The 19,059-nt window shown below is 44.2% G+C and overlaps 1 protein-coding gene across 2 annotated transcripts in view; it reads left to right on the forward strand.

The window, feature by feature from the left end:
• PPP1R12C (protein phosphatase 1 regulatory subunit 12C) overlaps nt 1–19,059 on the forward strand; it is a 44,171-nt gene that overhangs the window by 13,071 nt on the left and 12,041 nt on the right. For both annotated transcript variants that reach the window (XM_039335140.1, XM_039335141.1), the window contains exons 2-10: nt 15–145; nt 947–1,065; nt 2,060–2,219; nt 4,043–4,187; nt 6,804–6,878; nt 11,074–11,159; nt 11,877–12,019; nt 12,106–12,200; nt 16,763–16,951. In XM_039335140.1, coding sequence (XP_039191074.1) covers nt 15–145; nt 947–1,065; nt 2,060–2,219; nt 4,043–4,187; nt 6,804–6,878; nt 11,074–11,159; nt 11,877–12,019; nt 12,106–12,200; nt 16,763–16,951 — 1,143 coding nt within the window. The remainder of the gene's footprint in view (nt 1–14; nt 146–946; nt 1,066–2,059; nt 2,220–4,042; nt 4,188–6,803; nt 6,879–11,073; nt 11,160–11,876; nt 12,020–12,105; nt 12,201–16,762; nt 16,952–19,059) is intronic.

Raw genomic sequence — 19,059 nt, forward strand, 5'->3', positions numbered from 1 at the left:
TCTGGTTCTTCCAGGCCTGCATTGATGAAAACATGGAAGTGGTTGAATTTCTGGTGGAAAATGGAGCTGATATAAACCAGGCAGACAATGAAGGCTGGACTCCGCTGCATGTCGCTGCCTCCTGTGGCTACATTGAGATTGCACAGTGAGTTTGGGCTGGGTGAAGATTTGTGCATTTTTTTGCCTAAAGCTCCTAGAACAGAGGTCCCCAAACTTTTGGCCACCAGGGACTGGTTCCGTGGAGAAAGGTTTTTCCACAGACTGGAGAGTGTGTGGTTTTGTGTGCTGCCTGCATCCCACAGATGGGGCTTTGCTCGTTTGTGCAGAGCGGTTGCTGGCATGCAGCAGCCCATACTGGTCCACAGACTGGGGGTTGGGGACCCCTGCCCTAGAACATCAGATTTCTCAGCCAGCCTTACAGTTCCTTCTTGGTGCAGGTGACAGCAGTGTGTCCTTTCACATCCTCCACTTGGTCATTGAGCTAGTCCAGGCAACTACTCTAGTATTACATTGGATTCTCCAGCTGTAGAAACTTCAAGAGATGCTATGTCTGCTGATCATAGTTGGTACATTTCACACTCGGTGAAAGATGCTGGATGCATTTGGAGGACTGTAACCTTAAGCAATTTTTTTTAAAAGAGGAAGAGTCTTGGCTGCATTTAGTGTGGAAACTTGCAAAATTTGACTGTATCTTCTTGACTTTCATCTTCAGTGGAATGGGAGGGGGAGTTTTGCCTGAGAAGATGAATCAGTGTATAGGTCTTAAAGTTTACAGTCTTTGAACTTTGCATTTGACACCCCAGCAGACTAGGTTATCCAAATTAAGCTTTGCAGGAAGCTGGTTATGATAGCCAGATGGCCTTTTTCTGCTGGGTTGTAGAGATTGTAGGCCTGATATGGGGCTGGGTGGCCCATGGATCTGACTGGGCTTAACTGTCTGGCCCAGATACCTCTTGGACCACGGTGCCAACATTGCTGCAGTGAATAGTGATGGGGACGTGCCACTGGACATTGCTGAGGCTGACAACATGGAGGCCTTGCTGCGAGCAGAAATTGAGAAACGAGGTAAGAGACGTGAGCAGCCACAGCCGATGCAGCTCTGCTTCCTCTAATGACCTATTAGCGGGTTCTCCAGCTAATTGGCTATGGCAACTGTTTGAAATTTTCACCGTTTTAAAAAAAAGGACACACTACAGGTAGTCCTCAACTTATGACCACTATGGAGCCCAAATTTTCTGTTGCTAAGTGAGACATTTGTTAATTGAGTTTTGCCCCATTTTACAATTTTTCTTGCCATAGTTGTTAAGCGAATCACTGCAGGTATTAACTTAGTTAACACAGTTGTTAAGTGAATCCGGCTTCTGCATTGAGTTTGCTTGTCAGGAGATCGCCAAAGTGGATCACATGACGCCAGGACCCGCATAAATATGAGTCAGTTGCCAAGTTTCTGAATTTTGACCATATGATCATGGGGATGCTGCAATAGTTGTAAGTGTGAAAAGCAGTCCTAAGTCACTTTTTTCAGGACCGTTATAACTTGGAACAGTCGCTAAATGAACTGTTGTAAATCGAGGGCTAGCTGCAGTGGCTTTGTTTAGATTACCTAGCTGTAAAAATCGATCTATTGGATTCTTTTATATACACATTCCTGTTATATAAAAGTAAATATATAGAGAGAACAGAAATAGGCTAAATTTAGGTCTGGTAAATGTCTTCCCTCTTCAGAGCTGCATTGCTGTTGCTGCTGATTATAATTTCCCAAAATTATTAGCATGAATTCTTTCTGTGTGGACTGCGACATCCATCGTGCATTTGAATCCAAAGAATATGAAGAGTTTCATTGCACAGGTGTGTCATAAAACCGTGGATCATAAAATATGTGCTGGTCCTATGATGCGATTCCAGCTTTTTTTTTTTTTCTGAGATGGAAAGTTCCAAAGATCCTATTGCTATGATTTCATTTTTAAAAAGTAGGTGTGTGTGTTTTCTACACTATAATGTGGGCACAGCCATTCAGAATTTTTCAGCCGCTTCATGTCACCATTTCCTTTGCTTTCAGGGGTAGATGTAGAGGTAGCCAAGCGAGAGGAAGAAGAGATGATGCTTCGTGATGCTCGCCATTGGCTGAATGCTGGCAAAATATATGACGAGCCTCACCCCAAAACTGGGGCCACTGCCCTCCATGTGGCCGCTGCTAAAGGCTATGTCGAGGTCATGAGGTGAGAGCCTCCCATTTCCTGAGTAACTCTTGCCTGTGGTTAACCTCACCATTAACCGATATGGATTGTTAATTGCTTTTTGGAGGAAAAAACAAGAGCCCCTTCCACCTTTTCCCAGTTGCGTTTGGAGGGACAGAAGCACAAGTCATTGGATCTCCTAGCCCTCTCTTCCCCCCCTTGCCCTCCCCCAGCAGGGTTTTGGGGAGGACTGGTTTTCTGACCCCATCCACTTTGCCACACATCCCCCAAGCACAGGCAGGGCTTATGGAAAAAGGAAAGCCAAGCAGATGTCGGTCCCCACCTAGCCATCTCTAACCTTCTTCAAGCAAAAAGGAAAATCGCCAGATTTTCTGGAGGTTCTCAGTCATCCAGATGTTGGCTGTTCCAAAGGTGCTTTTTGTTTCAGGAGGCAACTGGACTTCCTGGTTTTTCTTTGAAGACGTTTCACTTCTCATACAAGAAGCTTCTTCCAGCTCTGACTGGATGGTGGAGAATGGCAGGATTTATATTCCTTGCAGACAGCTGGGCATGCTGAGTCAAGAAAGCTTCACATACATTTGCACTACTCAGGTGACCCTGAGGACACAGGTAAACCTCCAAATAGCCTCAACGACTCTCTAAAAGAAGGCAAATGACCAGCTGTCTGCAAGGAGTATAACTCCTTCCATTCCCCATCATCCTCTCAGAGCTGAAGAAATTTCTTGGATGAGAAGCAAAACGTCTTCAAAGAAAAACAAGGAAGTCCAGTTGCCTCCTTAAAAAAAAAGCACCTTTGGGTCAAGAGATCTTGGATCTCAGCTGTTTTTCTTTAACCTGGCATTCTGAGGAGTGGCTCATGAGATTAGAACAGTGGGCTGACTATCGGCAGCCTCGTGTTTGAGACCTGTTGCTGCTGTGGGACAGAGTGAGCTCCTGTCACATGCTCTAGCTCAGGGGTGCCCAAGCGATGGTCCGCAGCCCTGTACTGGGCTGCGGCCTGTTGGCCACCAGGCCCCGGGAATAGCTGGTGAGCCCCATCCCACTCATGGTAGCACCCCTGCGCAGGCCCTAGCAGCCCCATTTGCACATGCACGGGGACGCTAGCACCGCCACCAGCCTCACACGGGTGCCAGTGGCCCGTTTGCACATGTGCACCTGCATGCGTGCCGTAGGTGACCATGATCTGTTTGCACATGCAACCTCAGGCTACACATGTGTGCATTTCCCTGCTGCTCCCTTTCCTTCTGGTCCACCAAGGCAGAAAATTTGGGGAACTCTGCTCTAGTTACTGCTGATCCAACAGTTCAAAAGTGAGCAACTGCAGGTAGATAAATGGGTGCCACTTCAGTGGGTAAGTTCATAGGGGTGTGAAAGAGCCCCCAATGGTCTGTTTCCCAGGCAACATTGATGTCAGTGGCAAATCTTTTCAGTATGTATGGAAGTATTGGAACCTGGGATTTCTCTTTTCAAATGGGGGAAAAAAAAGGTGGGGAAAGGAGTTCCAATAACTCCACTCCTCACTTTAGTCTTTTTTTGTTAGCAAACCACCTGGGGTCTTAACTCCACCCCTACCTAGCTTTTTCTTCACTAACCACACTTCTTGTTCAAAAAAAATCCTACCTTAGCTCAAAAATATTGATGTTCTCCATTGGAATCTGCCCCTAATAGTTGTGGGTAACTTGGAAACCTGAATTTTGGTCTCCTTTGGTCCTTTTATTTGTAGAATCCTCTCTGCCCAGTTTGCCTCTGATGTGCCCCATTTGTTCTGCCACAACCCAGTTCTGTTCTTCCAAGAACAAGGGAGCCCTAGAATCCTTACCCTACCTTGTTTTGCTGTGTTGCAGGCTGCTCTTGCAGGCTGGCTATGACACCAATGTGCAGGACAAAGATGGCTGGGCACCCCTACATGCAGCAGCTCACTGGGGAGTGGAAGAGGCCTGCCGGCTTTTGGCTGAGCATTTCTGCGACATGGAGGCTCTCAACAATGTGGTAAGAGAAGCTGGTTGAAGGGCAGGTAGCAGGATATGGAAAAATTGCATCTCCCATTAGAGAGAAACTCCTAACCACAAGAGACAAATGAGGAGTTCACGTTGATGGCAGATGCTTGTTCAGGTGAAATCTCTGCCTGGAAAGTTTTAATTTGGATTTCTGCATGGAGCAGGGTATTAGATTTGATTGACTCCAGGTGGCCATCAAACTCTTTTCTATCTGAGATCAGGCAGCAAAACATACTGCCAGCTGGAATAAAGAGCCATGTGGGGTTAGATCAGGGGTCTTCAAACTTGGCCCTTTTTATGACTTGTGGACTTCAACTCCCAGAATTCCTCAGCCAGCGTGCTTGACTGAGGAATTCTGGGAGTTGAAGTCAACAAGTCATAAAAGGGCCAAGTTTGAAAACCCCTGGGTTAGATAGATCTGTGTCTTAGTATAAGGCAGGGGTAGGCAACCTTGGCTCTTTTATGACTCGTGGACTTCAACTTCCAGCTCAGGAATTCTGGGAGTTGAAGTCCACGAGTCATAAAAGAGCCAAGATTGCCTATCCCTGGTTTAAGGCAAGCTCTCCTTTTCAAAATTATTTGTTTTAGGTAGGGAAGACATTATTAGGGGAGGGGAAAAATAGATGGTCACTCCATTTGTTTTAACATAATGCTGTATTTAACAAGACTTAACCAAGGCTTATTAAATACCTTAAGGAAGTAAACAAGAAAGAGGGAGGGAGGCAATGTTGTGGATTTTTAATAATTGGAAGCCACCTGGAGCCATCATGTGTGAGTTGGGGGGCCATCTAAATTTTTTAAAGAAATAAATAACAGAAACATTACCAGCTTATTAAAAAAAGACCAATCCATTAATTATTGCATCAATATGAAGTGGAGCACAGCGGAAGCAACAGTTTTAATAGTTCTGGTAGGTACAGTACATCGGGTGTTCGTTGCAGAAGAGGCATATCTCTTGAGAGAATTGAGAGGAGGCTGTCCCTTCCCTACTGTTTCTTGCTACTTGTTGATTATATATATCCGAGATATATATATATCCAGTGGAACGACTTGCCTCCAGAAGTGGTGGGTGCTCCAGTACTGGAAGTTTTTAAGAAGAGACAGGGCAACTCTTTAACTGAAATGGTACAGGGTTTCCTGCTTGAACGGGGTTGGACTAGAAGACATCCAAAGTCCCTTCCAACTTAGCTATTCTGTTAATTATGACAGTAGCACTCCTGCCTCATTGGGGTGGTTCTTTAGGCTTCTCGCAGGCCAGTTGCACCAGTAAGCATGAAGGGTGCTCTCACAAAATATCTGCAAACCTCCCACACTCTTGGCAGCATGGTGGTGGTTGGGGGTGGAACATAGTCACTATCCCACTTCTCTTCACTGTTTTGTTTTTTTAAATGGGACCAGTGGAGGGGAATCAATCACTGCCAATTTCAGGGCCTCTGGACAGAAAATGTGCTTTGCATCCACGGCCCCTCCTTGGCCCGCCTTCTTTTGGCTCTTTCTAAAGAAAAAGGATGACCTCATTTCTGCCTGATTGATCAACTGAAAGTTGCACAGAGTAGAAAATATCGAAAGGATTAGGGAGATGTAGGATGGAAAAATCTGAAATTGATCACTGGAGTCTCGCATATATGCTGACCTCTCTGGCAGAAATTCATTAGAGACCAACTGCACTGGATTGAAGTGGAGTAGTAATGGAATCTGGCAAAGGAGAATGTCCCAGAGAGGCCACACATTTACCTTCTCTCTCTTCTTTCTCTCTCTCTTTCTCTCTCTCTCTCTCTCTCTCTCTCTCTCTCTCTCTCTCTCTCTCTCCCTCCCTCCCTCCCCCTCCCCCCTCCCTCCCTCTCTCTCTCTCTCTCTCTCTCTCTCTCTCTCTCTCTCTCTCTCTCTCTCTCTTAATCTCTAAGCTTCAGGCTGCACTCTGGATTCCATTTTTTTTCAAAGGCCAGAACATCCTCGTGGGGAATTTTTTTCTATTTACAAAAAAGCTGAAGGATCAAAACAAGTGCTGTAAAGGCATTCATTTCATCCTTTAGAAATTCCTACCCAACATCCCAAATTTCACTCTACAAACACACACACATACACACACATTCCCCCTAAACCAGGTGTAGGCAACCTTGGCTCTTTTATGACTCGTGGACTTCAACTCCCAGAATTCCTGAGCCAGCATGGCTTAGCATGGAAACCTCTCCCTTTTCCCTCAGCATGGCTGCCTCAGGAATTCTGGGAGTTGAAGTCCACAGAGTCATAAAAGAGCTGAGGTTGCCTACCCCTGCCCTAAACTAAACTGACTTGTTTCTTCACTGACAACTACAATGGGTGGAAGCTAGCAGATAGGAGCACTCTGAAAATTAGACCAGTCTTTGGTATAGCTTTTTTCATATCACTTGATCTTTTTTCCTGTACTTGGTTTAGTCAGGCTAAATTTCTGTTAACAAATTCAAAGGAGGAGGAGGAGCAGAGATTTGAAGACATTTGCAGTTGGGTGATCTGTTGTGCCCATTGTATTTTTTTTATCTTCTTTTGGTGCCTGGTAGAGTTTTGAGGCAATTCTGCTGTGACACCTCTTGTTCCCCCCCCCCCCCATTTTCTTTCTTTTCTCCCACAGGGCCAGCGTCCCTGCGATCTTGCAGATGAAGGTACTTTGTCACTGCTGGAAGAGCTGCAACATAAACAAAATGATGTGAGTGATGGGTTGTTGGAAGCTTCTTCTTTTTTTTTTTGCCAATTCCTTTTTTATTGTGGATAGAGAAGGGCATTGTGATAGACTTTTGTATTTGTACAGAAAGTTTCTAACATCTGAAGATCTGGTGCTTAGGTCACTTTCTGTGTGGGATTCTTCAGGGTTTGGAAGACTTTTTAGGAGAGAAGGCCTCTGCAGGAGATCTTGCAAAGGGTAGTTTGGGGGGCTGAGTTGAGAAGATCCTCCCTGTGGGATGATCTCAGATCTTTCCCCAGGCTACTCTTCCTTACAATCACTGACTGGAAGTCTCTGAGTGAACAAAATAATTAAACAGTTTTCATTTTAAATAATATATAAACAACATCAGATTAAAATTAGGTCGTTGAGGCAGTAACGGAGCATGCTTGGTTTTACAGACGGTATAACAAAATTTAGCCGTGTGGTAAGAAACGAAATTGATAAAAAGAGGTGAAACCAATGGGAGAATTCTCCTATCAGTGTCGATCAGAGATACTGTTTTTCAGTTCCAGTGGTTAATTCTAGATTTATGAAGCCCCATAACTTTAGGGGGGATGGGGTGTCTTATGTCCCCACTGCTATTGATCCATTGACAGAGGAAGGACATAATCAGGGAGTTTTGTTTAGCTTGTGCCGGTTACATCCCTACCTATACTGGGAGAAACTGGTAAAGATAAATTGTACTCTTTTTACACATCTAGTCTACTACATTGTGATTTGCACAAGATTTGCCTTTGAAGACCACTTGGAAACTGCCCTTTGCTGGCAAGTAAGAAGTGCCCTAGTCATATAACATTGTTGCTGCGTTGGCTTCTAACAGCTTGACAATTTGGCTGATGGGATCTTTTCCAACCAGAATGATGCCATTTGGTGTGTGTATTTCTAGAGAATCTGCTAGTAATTCCATAATTGTAATATGAGAAGACAGCCGGGTTTTTTTTCAATGATGTCATTCCCCTCCACAAATTAGATTAGCTCCCATTCTAATAATATTCCAAAAATGTGTTAAAACAGCTTTTCTAGACCGCACTTGGAGAATTGATGGAATGGCTCGGCCCAGTGTTTCCTAAACTTGGCAACTTTTAAGATGTGTGGATTTCAATTCCCAGAATTCTCCATCCAGCCATGCTTGATCTGTGATTTTTTTTTAAATTTAATTGCTTCAGCTTCTATTGTTGTATTTGTGTGCTTTGTATTTCTTTTGGATCTTTTATGCTCATTGTTAACTGTCAGGAGCCCTTAAGGATTCAGGGCTTATAATAGTTGCAAAACCAATAAATGCATTTTGAATCAGAACTGTAACTTTTTCAGGTCAGCCCCTCATTAGTGGAATTCAGCTTTAAAGAACTATTTATTCCACATTGTTTTAGCTACCTTTCTTTACGGTAATTCATTTCAGATTTCTTGCACAGTTATATGCTTGCTGATACAATTTATCCTAATAATGATCTAATTATAGGGATTCCTTAAGATGTGATTTTTTTATGTTTTTATGCAAGCTGCCTTCAAAGGCCTTTGGCCCTGAAAATATATGTAAGATGATAAACCAGTGGTTCTCAACCTGTGGGTCGGGATCCCATTTGGGGTCGAACGATCATTTCACGGGGGTCGCCAAACAAGGCTGTCCGCCATTTTTTCCCCCTTTTCTTTGGCCATGCCCCTGGCACCCGGTGATGTATAAGTGGTTGGGGGTCACCACAACATGGGGAACTGTATTATGGGGTCGCGGCATTAGAAAGGTTGAGAACCACTGTGATAAACCCTTGAGGGGTATGGAGAAGATCAGGTCTGATATGGCTAACAGATCGATTTTATACCAAAATTGTCTGAATGGAATAAGTTCTTTTTTGTGGTGTCCTGTGATTGTAAAACATTTTCAGTTGGTGTCTTGCCTGATGAGTTTTAATTTCTAATGTAAAATTTGTGTATTTGCCTGCGCATTGATATATCAGAGTTGCCTTGACTACTACAGCTTGGTTTTTTTTAAATCATGCTTTAGTTAAATTTGACAATCATTGTATATTGCTGAGACTTTAATCTTATTTTTTAAAGGTCAGCTGTGTAAGCTTGCCTATGCCAATGTGTACTTTGTTCTAAATATACCATAATCCATTACTAAGAAATGCTAATTTGCTGTGTGTGTGTGTGTGTGTGTGTGTGTGTGTGTGTCTATTGCACAGATCAGGCAACCAGAAACCCTGCATTTGCTTTATGTAACAGTTTTGGACATTTGGTTGATGTAGGTGAATGTTTTTTTTTTTTTTTTTAGCATTCCAGTGCAATTGTTATTTAATTGACACATAAGGAGATACACCACCCAAACTCTGTTTCTTCCATTGCCTTTTTGCATGGCCCTCAAGAAGTGTTGTGAGCTGGAAGGCTAAAGAAATACAGATGACCCTTAGGGCAGAAGGTCACAAGGGAGGCCAGCATGCCTGTCAACTTGAGTTTTGCCAGCCTGAGGGTTGCATTTGTGAAACTGCCGGGTGGGCCTCCCAGAGGCGGCTGATCTGGGATCTGTTTCAGGCTTACGGTAGAGTGGGGTGGGGACGGGGGAGGAGGAAGGAAGATAAAGAGAGAGAGAGAAAAGGGCTGGTTCCCAAGGGAAAGCAAGCAGGATGGGCCTCCCTCCTGCCTCTCAGCTTTCTGCCCTTTCCAGCTGTGGATTGGAACCAGATCAGCCTCAAAGTCCTTTGCAAAGCTGAAAGGCACTTTCTTTGCATTCTTTCTTTTTGTAATTCGACTTGGAAGTTTTCCTATGAGAACCAGTTGAAGGAGCAGCCTGTCCCAATAAAAGACAAGAGGGGGAGAAGTGTGTGGAGGGGGTGAAGCTGCATCTGAAGGGACTCAAGAGTTCAAGGTCCTGGCCCACCTTCTGAGCGATAAAAGATAAAAGCCAAAGCATTCACAGCTTTTTTAGTTGCAAAAAAGTACATCTGGGGGGGGGGGAGGGAGGGGAGAATGTGATGAGAAACCAGTGGAATGAGGTGGTTTACCCCCCACCTCATCCCCTGTTTTCTTTTCCTCTTTCCCTGGCCATAGGAATCATGGGCTGAAGATTAAGGACTGACTTGGGGCCTTCTACAATTAATTTATAGCATAAAGTACTGCAAGTCAAAGCCTCTGTTCTTAAAGAGGATGGCCCAGATTGATATTCCTCCAGTGGCTGCCATCTTATTAAAAATAGTAATAGCAATAGCACTTGATCTACAGTAGATACAGATCTACAGTGGTTTACAGCCCTCTCTGAGTGGTTTACAGAGCATTTTGCCCCCAACAATCTGGGTCCTCATTTTACAAACCTTGGATGGATGGAAGGCTGAGTCAACCTTGAGCTGGTCAGGATCGGACTCCTGACAGTGGGCAAAGTTAGTCAGCAATACTGCATTCTAACCACTGTTGCCACCCTGGCTCACTAAAAAAGCAGTATTTTTTTAAAAAATCCTGCCTTTATTATTTTTATAAATAAGATAGCGAACATATTCCTTTTTCTTCCTCTTTTCCCCACAACAAGCAGGGGAGTTGGGCTGAGAGATTTGCAGGATTGTACATTACAACACTACAACACCAAAGCACAAGGGCCATGCTGGCTGTTGTCCAACACATCTGGAAGAGGATACTAGTTAGGGAAGAGGTGGTTGGTTGAGATCTGGCACATCTTTCGATCAGGGGTGGGCAACCTTGGCTCTTCTATGACTTGTGGACTTCAGCTCCCAGAATTTCTGAGCCAACTTGGCTCAGGAATTCTGGGAGTTGAAGTCCACGAGTCATAAAAGAGCCAAGGTTGCCTGCCCCTGTTCTAGATGTTGCTCATAGGACTTCTCCTCTGCTTCCAAGTAACATACTGCAGAGGGCAAATAGTCTTTTGCACTGCAGTGAAATGCTACGAATGGACCTATCTTTTCAAAGAGGTGAGCACTTCTCTAAACTTAACAGTCACAGTTTCAGCTTGATTCCTGTTGCCTTTTTTGTTGTGAATCACAATAATTTGCTACTTTCTTTGATCTTGACCAGTCCAAGATAGCAGTAGCTGCTGAAAAGTTTGTTTGCCACTCTGGTATTTCATATACAAAGGAGCAGATTTTTGTCACATTCCACCCGAACAAAAACAATGAGGGTTGCATTGTGCAAGTGGAATAAAAGTTTTGATTTGCTTCTCTCCCCTTTTATCATTCAGTTGCGCAGCAAAAAGGAAGCCCATCGGCAGGCTGTGATTGACACCAGTTTGGAACAGGCCCCCTCGTACACAAGCAAACATCGAAGGTCAGCACTAGAAGTATTATTAGATACTGTACTCTTATGGAAAATACCAAGTCTTCAGTTCCACTTAACTCCCTCAGCCTTTGCTTTCAGACATTGGTAATTTAAGGTTTTAATCTAGGTTTTTTTAGCCCTGGAATCAGATATGTGAAATCCACACCATCACACCTCCAGCAAAAAGTGGCAAGACAAGTTTGGAGGGAGAATCTTTATTTGATGTACAGCAAGTCTGACAATAATTTGCCGCAGAAATGTTTATGGTTTGAAATTGCAGCTGTCAGATTGGTCTTTCTGTTTGTGGTTCATATGTTGAGCCTGTGCAAATTACAATTATCCGGAAAGAAAATCTCCTAGCAAGAACCGTCTACTGTTGTGCTCAGAGTAGGACTTCGTTGGGCACATGTTGGCACATCATAGAAGGGTTTGGGATTTGTAAGGGGATTGTAGGGATGCCATTTTCTCAAATGGCTTTTGCCTTAGGAACCATCGTAAATGTGAGTCAGTGGCTTAGTTGCCAAGCATCCAAATTTTGGTCATGTGACCACGAGGATGCTGAAATGGTCATAAGTATGAAAAATGGTCAGAAATCACTTTTTTTCAGAGCTGTAAGTCAAGGATCACCTGTACATACATAATTTGTGGTATATATCTGTGGCAGGGTAAGCAAGCAAGATCTTCCCAGCTTCTCCTCCTGTCCATCTCTTCCTTTGATTCTTCTAGAAGCTCCGTGTGTCGCATGAGCAGCAAAGAAAAGATCTCGGTCCAAGATCAGTCAAAGGAGCGGAAGACCTTGGGTACCATTGCTGTGGGCGAAGAGGAGACCAGTTCGGCTTCGGAGGGGGATGAAATACCAGAGTCCAATGGTGAGGGGGCGGAATGCAGCAACCAAGGCCCTCATTCTAAGAGGTCACAACGGGCTGATTGCTAATTGCTTCCCCATTTGTTGCAGAAGTGAAAGCTGTTCCCCCAACAGACAGCAGTGCAGTGAACGGAGTGTCTGTGACTCCAATTAGGCCTCTGTCCCCATGTCCTCTTGGCCCAAAGGTAAGGCAAGACATTATGGTAGCAGAGGAAGTCAGGTGTTTTTGAACTTCCTCTCTCCATTGTCTCAATTTCCTTCTCAAGTTGTGAGTCCAGATAGGATCATTGCAGGTGCTGTGATGTAGCTGAGATCCAACAATTTTACTAGAGCCCAGGATAGAGGGTGACAAACCCTGCAAAGGTTCCAGTCACTTTGCCTTCCCAGTTCATTCATGCCATTTAATATGGGGATTGCAGGTTGCTAGTCTCAAAGAAGTATTCATGTGCCCCTGAGTACAGGCTGCCTTTACAGCAGAATAATACTGGACTGTAACAAAGGTGTTTTTTCAGGAGGCAACTGGACTTTCTTGTTATTCTTTGAAGTTGTTTCACTTCTCATCCAAGAAGCTTCTTCAGCTTTGACTGGATGAGAAGAAGCTTCTTCAGCTTCAAGTGGCCTCAATGACTCTCTAAAAGAATGCAAATGACCAACTGTCTGCAAGGAATATAAATCCTTCCATTCCTCACCATCCAGGCAGAGCTGAAGAAGCTCTTTGGATGAGAAGTGAAACGTTTTCAAAGAAAAACAAGAAAGTTCAGTTGCCTCTTGAAAAAGCACCTGTGGGACAACCATGACCTGGATGACTGAGCATCCTCATAGACCCTGGACTGTACCATTTCAGAGTACAAGTACAGTAGTCCTCAACTTACAATCATAATTGAGCCTGAAATTTAGAGTTGTAGGTTGTGATGGTCCTAAAGTAGATTACCACACGATCACACCTGATTTTATTACCTTTTTTGGGTGGTTATAAAGTTTGCTTGGTCATTAAGCAAATCCATTGTTCTCTATGGGATATTTTCTGGAAAAGGGCAGGTTTTTTTCAGTTTCCAGCAAAAATGTAGTAAATCAAAGACACGTGATGCAAATGGCTGCAAATGTGGGCCAGTTGCCAAGCATCCAAAATCCAGTCATGTGACCAGGGGGGGGGCAGACGTCAGAACTTTGAATCTAGACTTTAAGTCCCTTTTTCAGGTTTCTGCATAATTTTGAATGGGAGCTAAGCAACTGGTAGTAAATTAAGAACTACCTGTAGAGCAGGGGTGTTAAGCCCAATCGCATCTGTATTGTGATGTATCGGGATGTTTTTTTGCCTTTGTGGGGCTGGGGCGGGTGTGGCTTGCGGAGGCCACATTTGGGCCGCTGGCTGCGTGTTGGACATGCCTGCTGTAGAGGAATTTCATTGGTAACATTTCTGTCCAGAAAAAACTTTCCTCAAGGAGATAAGTAGCACAGCTGAGACTAGCAAGGCCTAAATATTGTGCCTCGGCTGGTTATGTTTGATGAGTCGTATAACTTTCAAATACTGAGCAAAGTTTTTCACGGAGTTTTTTTTTTTGCAAAAGGAGCCCCTGAACTCTTAATTTCACAGAAGACGTAGGAAATAGAGACCTTAGTAGTCCTGGACTTGGTGCAATCCACCTCTAAATAAGAAATAATCTTCCCCTTAGAAATGTCACCTTTTCTTTTCTTCCAGCCCTCCTCCATCAGTTCTCCATGGTTGCTTGCTCTTTTGCACAAAGCATGTGATGAATTCAACTTAATGCATTTTTTCTTTTTAGCATGCCTTCATCTAGCATGCTTGATTAACCCTTTATTGCTCGCGTTTGACTTTTCCTCTGCTTGGGATGCTGCCACAAGCAAGTCTCAGGGACTACATTTGCAAAGGGGCCTTTCCATTCTGTTGGTCAGACCTCCTCCGCCTCTGTTCCCCATCCTGTTGTGTGTCATCTCTTATCTGTGCTGTATAAAATACCTTGAACTTTCTGTTTTCTTTTCCTCTTTTCCCTGTTTTGACATTTGTTCCTGTGTCTTCCGTCCATTGTGAAATGCATCTCCTTCTTCCTCCTTGCTTTCTCATTCCACCTGCTCACTCCAGCCACAGTTTGCCTTCATTTTGCCTCTGCTGCTTATCCCAAACCCTCTGGTACCTTCCACGTGGAGACAACGCTTGCGTAAAACGGGGATCATTCTGGTGCCCCAGAAGGGACAAACAACTTCTGTGAGTGTCCCACCTAAATGGATGACGGAGGAGCCAAGAGTGGTGTGTTGCCTCCAGGAAGCCCAAAGTAGGGCTTAAAATTCTTAATCGGCAACCGATTGAGTGGAATGGAGAGAGGCTTCTTCACTGGAACCCCAGCCTGCTGTTCTCTTGGCTGTTCATCCCTTTGGTGTGGATAAGGAAAATACTGACTCTGTCCATGCCACTGTGGGAAGATTCGGCAAGCATCTCCTAGCTACTGTGTGAAACAGGATGCGGGGCTGTGGATAATGCTGCAGTTTCCTCTCTGCCCACGTTGGGGAGCTGTGTTTTACTTTATCTGTGCATTATAAGAATGCTAGCATTTGGGAAAAGAAAATGGTTTAGCAGCTTAAAGACACCCAAGGGAGGAAATGAAGAGGACCGCTAAGAGTATAAGCTACTGGGGTCAAGTAGTACTTCAGTAGGGAGGTTGGCCTTGGGCTACAAGAATCATGAGCTTGAATTCTAAAGCCCAAAGTAGTTTGTCCCTTCTCTGGAAGAAGAGGGGGGGGGGGAGAAGAGAAAACAGTGTGTTACAGATAATACAACTGGGGAGGGAGAAGGACAAAGAGGGAAGCACATTGGTCCCATCTCCTGCTTGCCACTGGCATTCTCCAGCATTACTTTTTGAAGGAATGTAGCTCTTGATGGGGCAGGCAGGAAGATTGCCGGCTCTGGTGACAGGATATCCAGATAAGAGTGAATTATAGAGCTGGGATGCAATATCTGTGCAAGCAGACAAGGGAATCCCATCAACCAAGGTGAAGTTCTTCCAGAATGGAGAGCCTAGGAAATGCAGCAGACATAATTTTTCAGAAACCTCCTGAAAAATGTGGTGATGCAGTGAGGCTGCTTTCCAGGACTTGCTGTTCCCTCCGCCCTGACAGCATTTTGAAATTCTGTGCCGATTGCAATTCTGGGCAGCTCTTCTTGACACGAGCATTGGCTCTTCCATTTTGGAGTTTACATGGGCAAGAGCTTCCTGATGGGACGAGAGGAACGGATCGCCTCGTCTTGCAAAGACTCTGGACTGTCAGAAGTGGGAAAGGGCAGCCTTGAGGTTCTCGGTGGTCCTTTATGTTGTGTTTATATTTATGTAAACTGCACGTTGGGCAGCCCTGCTTGAGAGGTTGCTTGCTAACGACCCCAAGACTGTTTGCTTCTAAATCCTATTTTAAGCAGCTGCTTATATACTAAGGCAGGGGTCCCCAATCTTGGAAACTTAAAAACCTGTGGACTTCAACTCCCAGAATTCCCCAGCCAGCCATGGCTGGCTGGGAAATTCTGGCAGTTGAAGTCCACAGGTCTTAAAGTTGCCAAGGTTGGGCACCCCTATACTAGGACAATTCCTTCATTATTTCCCCCTTCATTTGTTTATACAAACAATAATTTTTACAGTGCCCAGAGCGACTTGAAGCAGTTTACAGTGCAATAAAAATAACAAAACTCACCCACAGATCTTATATAGCTAACTAAGCAACCAGGAACTGCCAGCACTCATGCATTCTGCCAAATATAAAAGATTTTAAGGCCTTTCTGAAGATTGGGAGGTAGTCTTCATCTCAACAGGCAGATGTTTGGAAGCATGTTTTAAGAAAGATGTTTCCAGGAAAAACTGCTTTGAGAAGACTATAATCCTGGCTCCTTTCACCTGAGGTATAGTTCAGCCTGAAATCCTACCACTGTGTTTAGTCATGCTGTGGAACATCTGAGGATGTGCCAAGTAGCTATTCCTTGGTAATCTCTAAAAGCTTTCAGGTGATAAAAAGGGGTTTTCGGATGTTTTGATCTTTCCTTACACCACTTGCTTTGGAGAAGAAAATCAGAGCCCATAGCTAGCTGACTGGAAGTACTACTGTTCTTGCCTTGAAACCCAACCAATTTTGTTTCTTCTCAGGTTGGTACCTAAAGTTTCATGCCCACAGCACTGTTTCTCCTGTAATTCCTCAAGAGAGAGAAGAAAATGAAAAGTTGCCACTTTATTATCAAGTTAAGAATCTGATATATCTATTGCAAACCAGAATTTTGAGCTTGTTTCTTCTCTTAAGGCAGGGGTCTCCAAACCTGGCAACTTTTAAAACTTGTGGACTTCAACTCTCAGAATTCCCCAGTCAGCTTGGGGAATTCTTAAAGTCGTCAGGTTTGAGGCCCCCTGTCTTAAGGAATCCTCAGTTATTCAGGTCTTGAATTCCTTGGTCTAGTCCGAGGGTAGGCAATCCTGGCTCTTTTATGACTCGTGGACCAACTCCCAGAGTTCCTGAGGCAGCATGGCTCAACTTGGAAACCTCTCCCTTTCTCCTCAGCATGGCTGGCTCAGGAACTCTGGGAGTTGAAGTCCACGAGTCATAAAAGAGCCAAGGTTGCCTACCCCAGTCTAGCCCAACCTTGCTCCTTTCACTTCCAAATTCCCTTCATCCATCCTGACTCCCTTCCCTTCCTTTTCTCTCCGCTTCTGTTTATCCCTTTCTGCTTTACCCCTCCTCTTCTGTTCCTCTCCACTAGTTCTCTGGAGGTCCCAGCCGCATCACAGAGCCAGGGAGTTTGCCAGATCCGGCCACATGGAGACAGAATCTACGCAAAACAAGCAGCTTTGGAGTATTGCAGGATGCCAAGCTGGACGAAGGGGTCCACAAGGGGGGCAGCGGCATCAAGCGCTCAGCATCCAGTCCCCGGCTTGATACAGAAGAGAAGGTGAGTTGGGCAGACACAAAGTTCATTGAGGCAGGTCAGGGCGTGGCCAGCCTCACCATTAGGTTAAAATATATCATTTGTCTCAGGTGGTTGATTCTGAGAGTTGACGGCAGCCAAGTGTTGTTGGAAACACCTTTATAATACTTGGCCGGCCCTGCACCTCTAAGCTAGCCTGCTGCATCAGGTATAGAGGAGGGTGGCATCAAGAAATAGGAAAGCCCTGGATTGCTCTCCCTTCATACAAGGAACAGGAGAGGGGCGCCAACTGTTCTGGTCTCCAGGCAGCACAACTGTCCCTAGTACCGTAATATATTTGAACAGTAGCCTTTTTTGTCTTCTTACTCTTCCCCACAAACTGACAGGGAAGATCTGTCAGTTTGTGGGGAAGAGTTGGTAAAAAGATCAGGCTTATATTTGACAGTTTTGTTTTTTGTTTTATTTCCCCCCCCCCCTTTCTCATCAGTTGTCCAATTAGATGACCTTTTTTTTTAAAGTGCAGAGAAGAGCAACTAGGATGATTAAAGTTGTGGAGGCTAAAACATATGAAGAATGGTTGCAGGAACTGTGTATGGATAGCCTAGAGAAAAGAAGGACTAAAGGTGACATGATAGCATTATTCCAGTATTTGAGGGGCTGCCACAAAGAAAAGGAGGTGAACTTATTTTCCAAAACACCAAAGGGCAGGACAAAAAACAATGGATGGAAAGTAATCAAGGAGAGAAGCAACCTGGAATGAAGGAGAAACTTCCTAACAGGGAGAATAATTAACCAGTGCAGGGGTAGGAACCTTGGTTCTTTTATGACTTGTGGACTTCAACTCCCGGAATTCCTCAGTCAGCATGGCTGGTTCAGGAATTCTGAGTATTGAAGTCCACAAGTCATAAAAGAATCAAGGTTCCCTACTCCTGAACCAGTGGGACAGCTTGCCTTCATTAGTTGTAGGTGATTCATGACTGGCTGTTTTTGAGAAGACACTGGACAGCCACTTGTCTCAAATTGTATAGGATATCCTGCTAGAGCAGGGGGTTGGACTAGAAGACCTCCAAGATCCCTTCCAGCTCTATTCTGAGTGATTGACCTCCTTAAAGCAATAACACTTAGACTTATGTACTACTTCATAATGCTTTACAGCATTCTGTGAGGGGTTTACAAATACCAGCATATTGCCCCAAACAGTTTGGGCCCCCATTTTACCTCAGAAGTATGGAAGGCTGAGTGAAAGTTGATTTACAATTTAAAAAGGAGATAACATCAAAGGAAACAAATAAATAGACCAAACGGGCCCACAACCACAGATAAAAAGCTAAACTAGCTCTAGATTTTATCTCATAATTCTGGGCAAAAAAGACAAGATTTAACCTGATCTTTAAAAACTCAATTAGCTACCAACTGAGTCATATTTAAGGAGAGTATTTTATCATGGAGGCCTCTGTGAAGAAGACAGTATGCGGAGTAAGGCTCCAGCAAATGATCTTAATTTTCAGACAAAAGATGTAGACCTATGGTAATCCTAGGTGGAACTGTATGCAAGGCATCCATTTTGTCATGGGTGTGTCATGGACATCAGGACTTTCTTATTTGCCACTTTCCACTGATTTTGGTAGAACGGTCTGGCTTTTATTCTTGAAAACCCATAAACGCAATTGGAGAATTGTTGCTCAGGAAGAGAAGGACAACTTGCCATGGTAGAGCACTTTCATATCTAATGGAGAGAAAGTACAGGTGGTCCTCAATGTATGACCACAATTGAGCCCAGAATTTCTTGACTGTTGTAAGTCAAGGATTACCTGTAAAGATGACAGACACTGCAGCTCTGGTGCAGGAGATCTCTTGCTTGTGGGCAATATTTGGCATTTCCACTACAGGTAGTCCTTGATTTACAACATTTTGTTTGGTGATTGTTCAAAGTTATAACGACACTGAAAAAAAAGTGACTTAGGACCATTTTTCACACATATGACCATTGCAACATCCCCATGGTCACGTAATCAAAATTCAGACCCTTGGCAACTGACTCATATTTATGACAGCTGCAGTGTCCCTGGATCATATGATCAGTTTTGTGACCTTCCGACAAGCAAAGTCAATGGGGAAACCAGATTCAGTTA

Source organism: Crotalus tigris, unplaced genomic scaffold (assembly GCF_016545835.1).
Source record: "Crotalus tigris isolate CLP2741 ecotype Arizona unplaced genomic scaffold, ASM1654583v1 scf7180000017639.5415321, whole genome shotgun sequence".
NCBI lineage: Eukaryota > Metazoa > Chordata > Lepidosauria > Squamata > Viperidae > Crotalus > Crotalus tigris.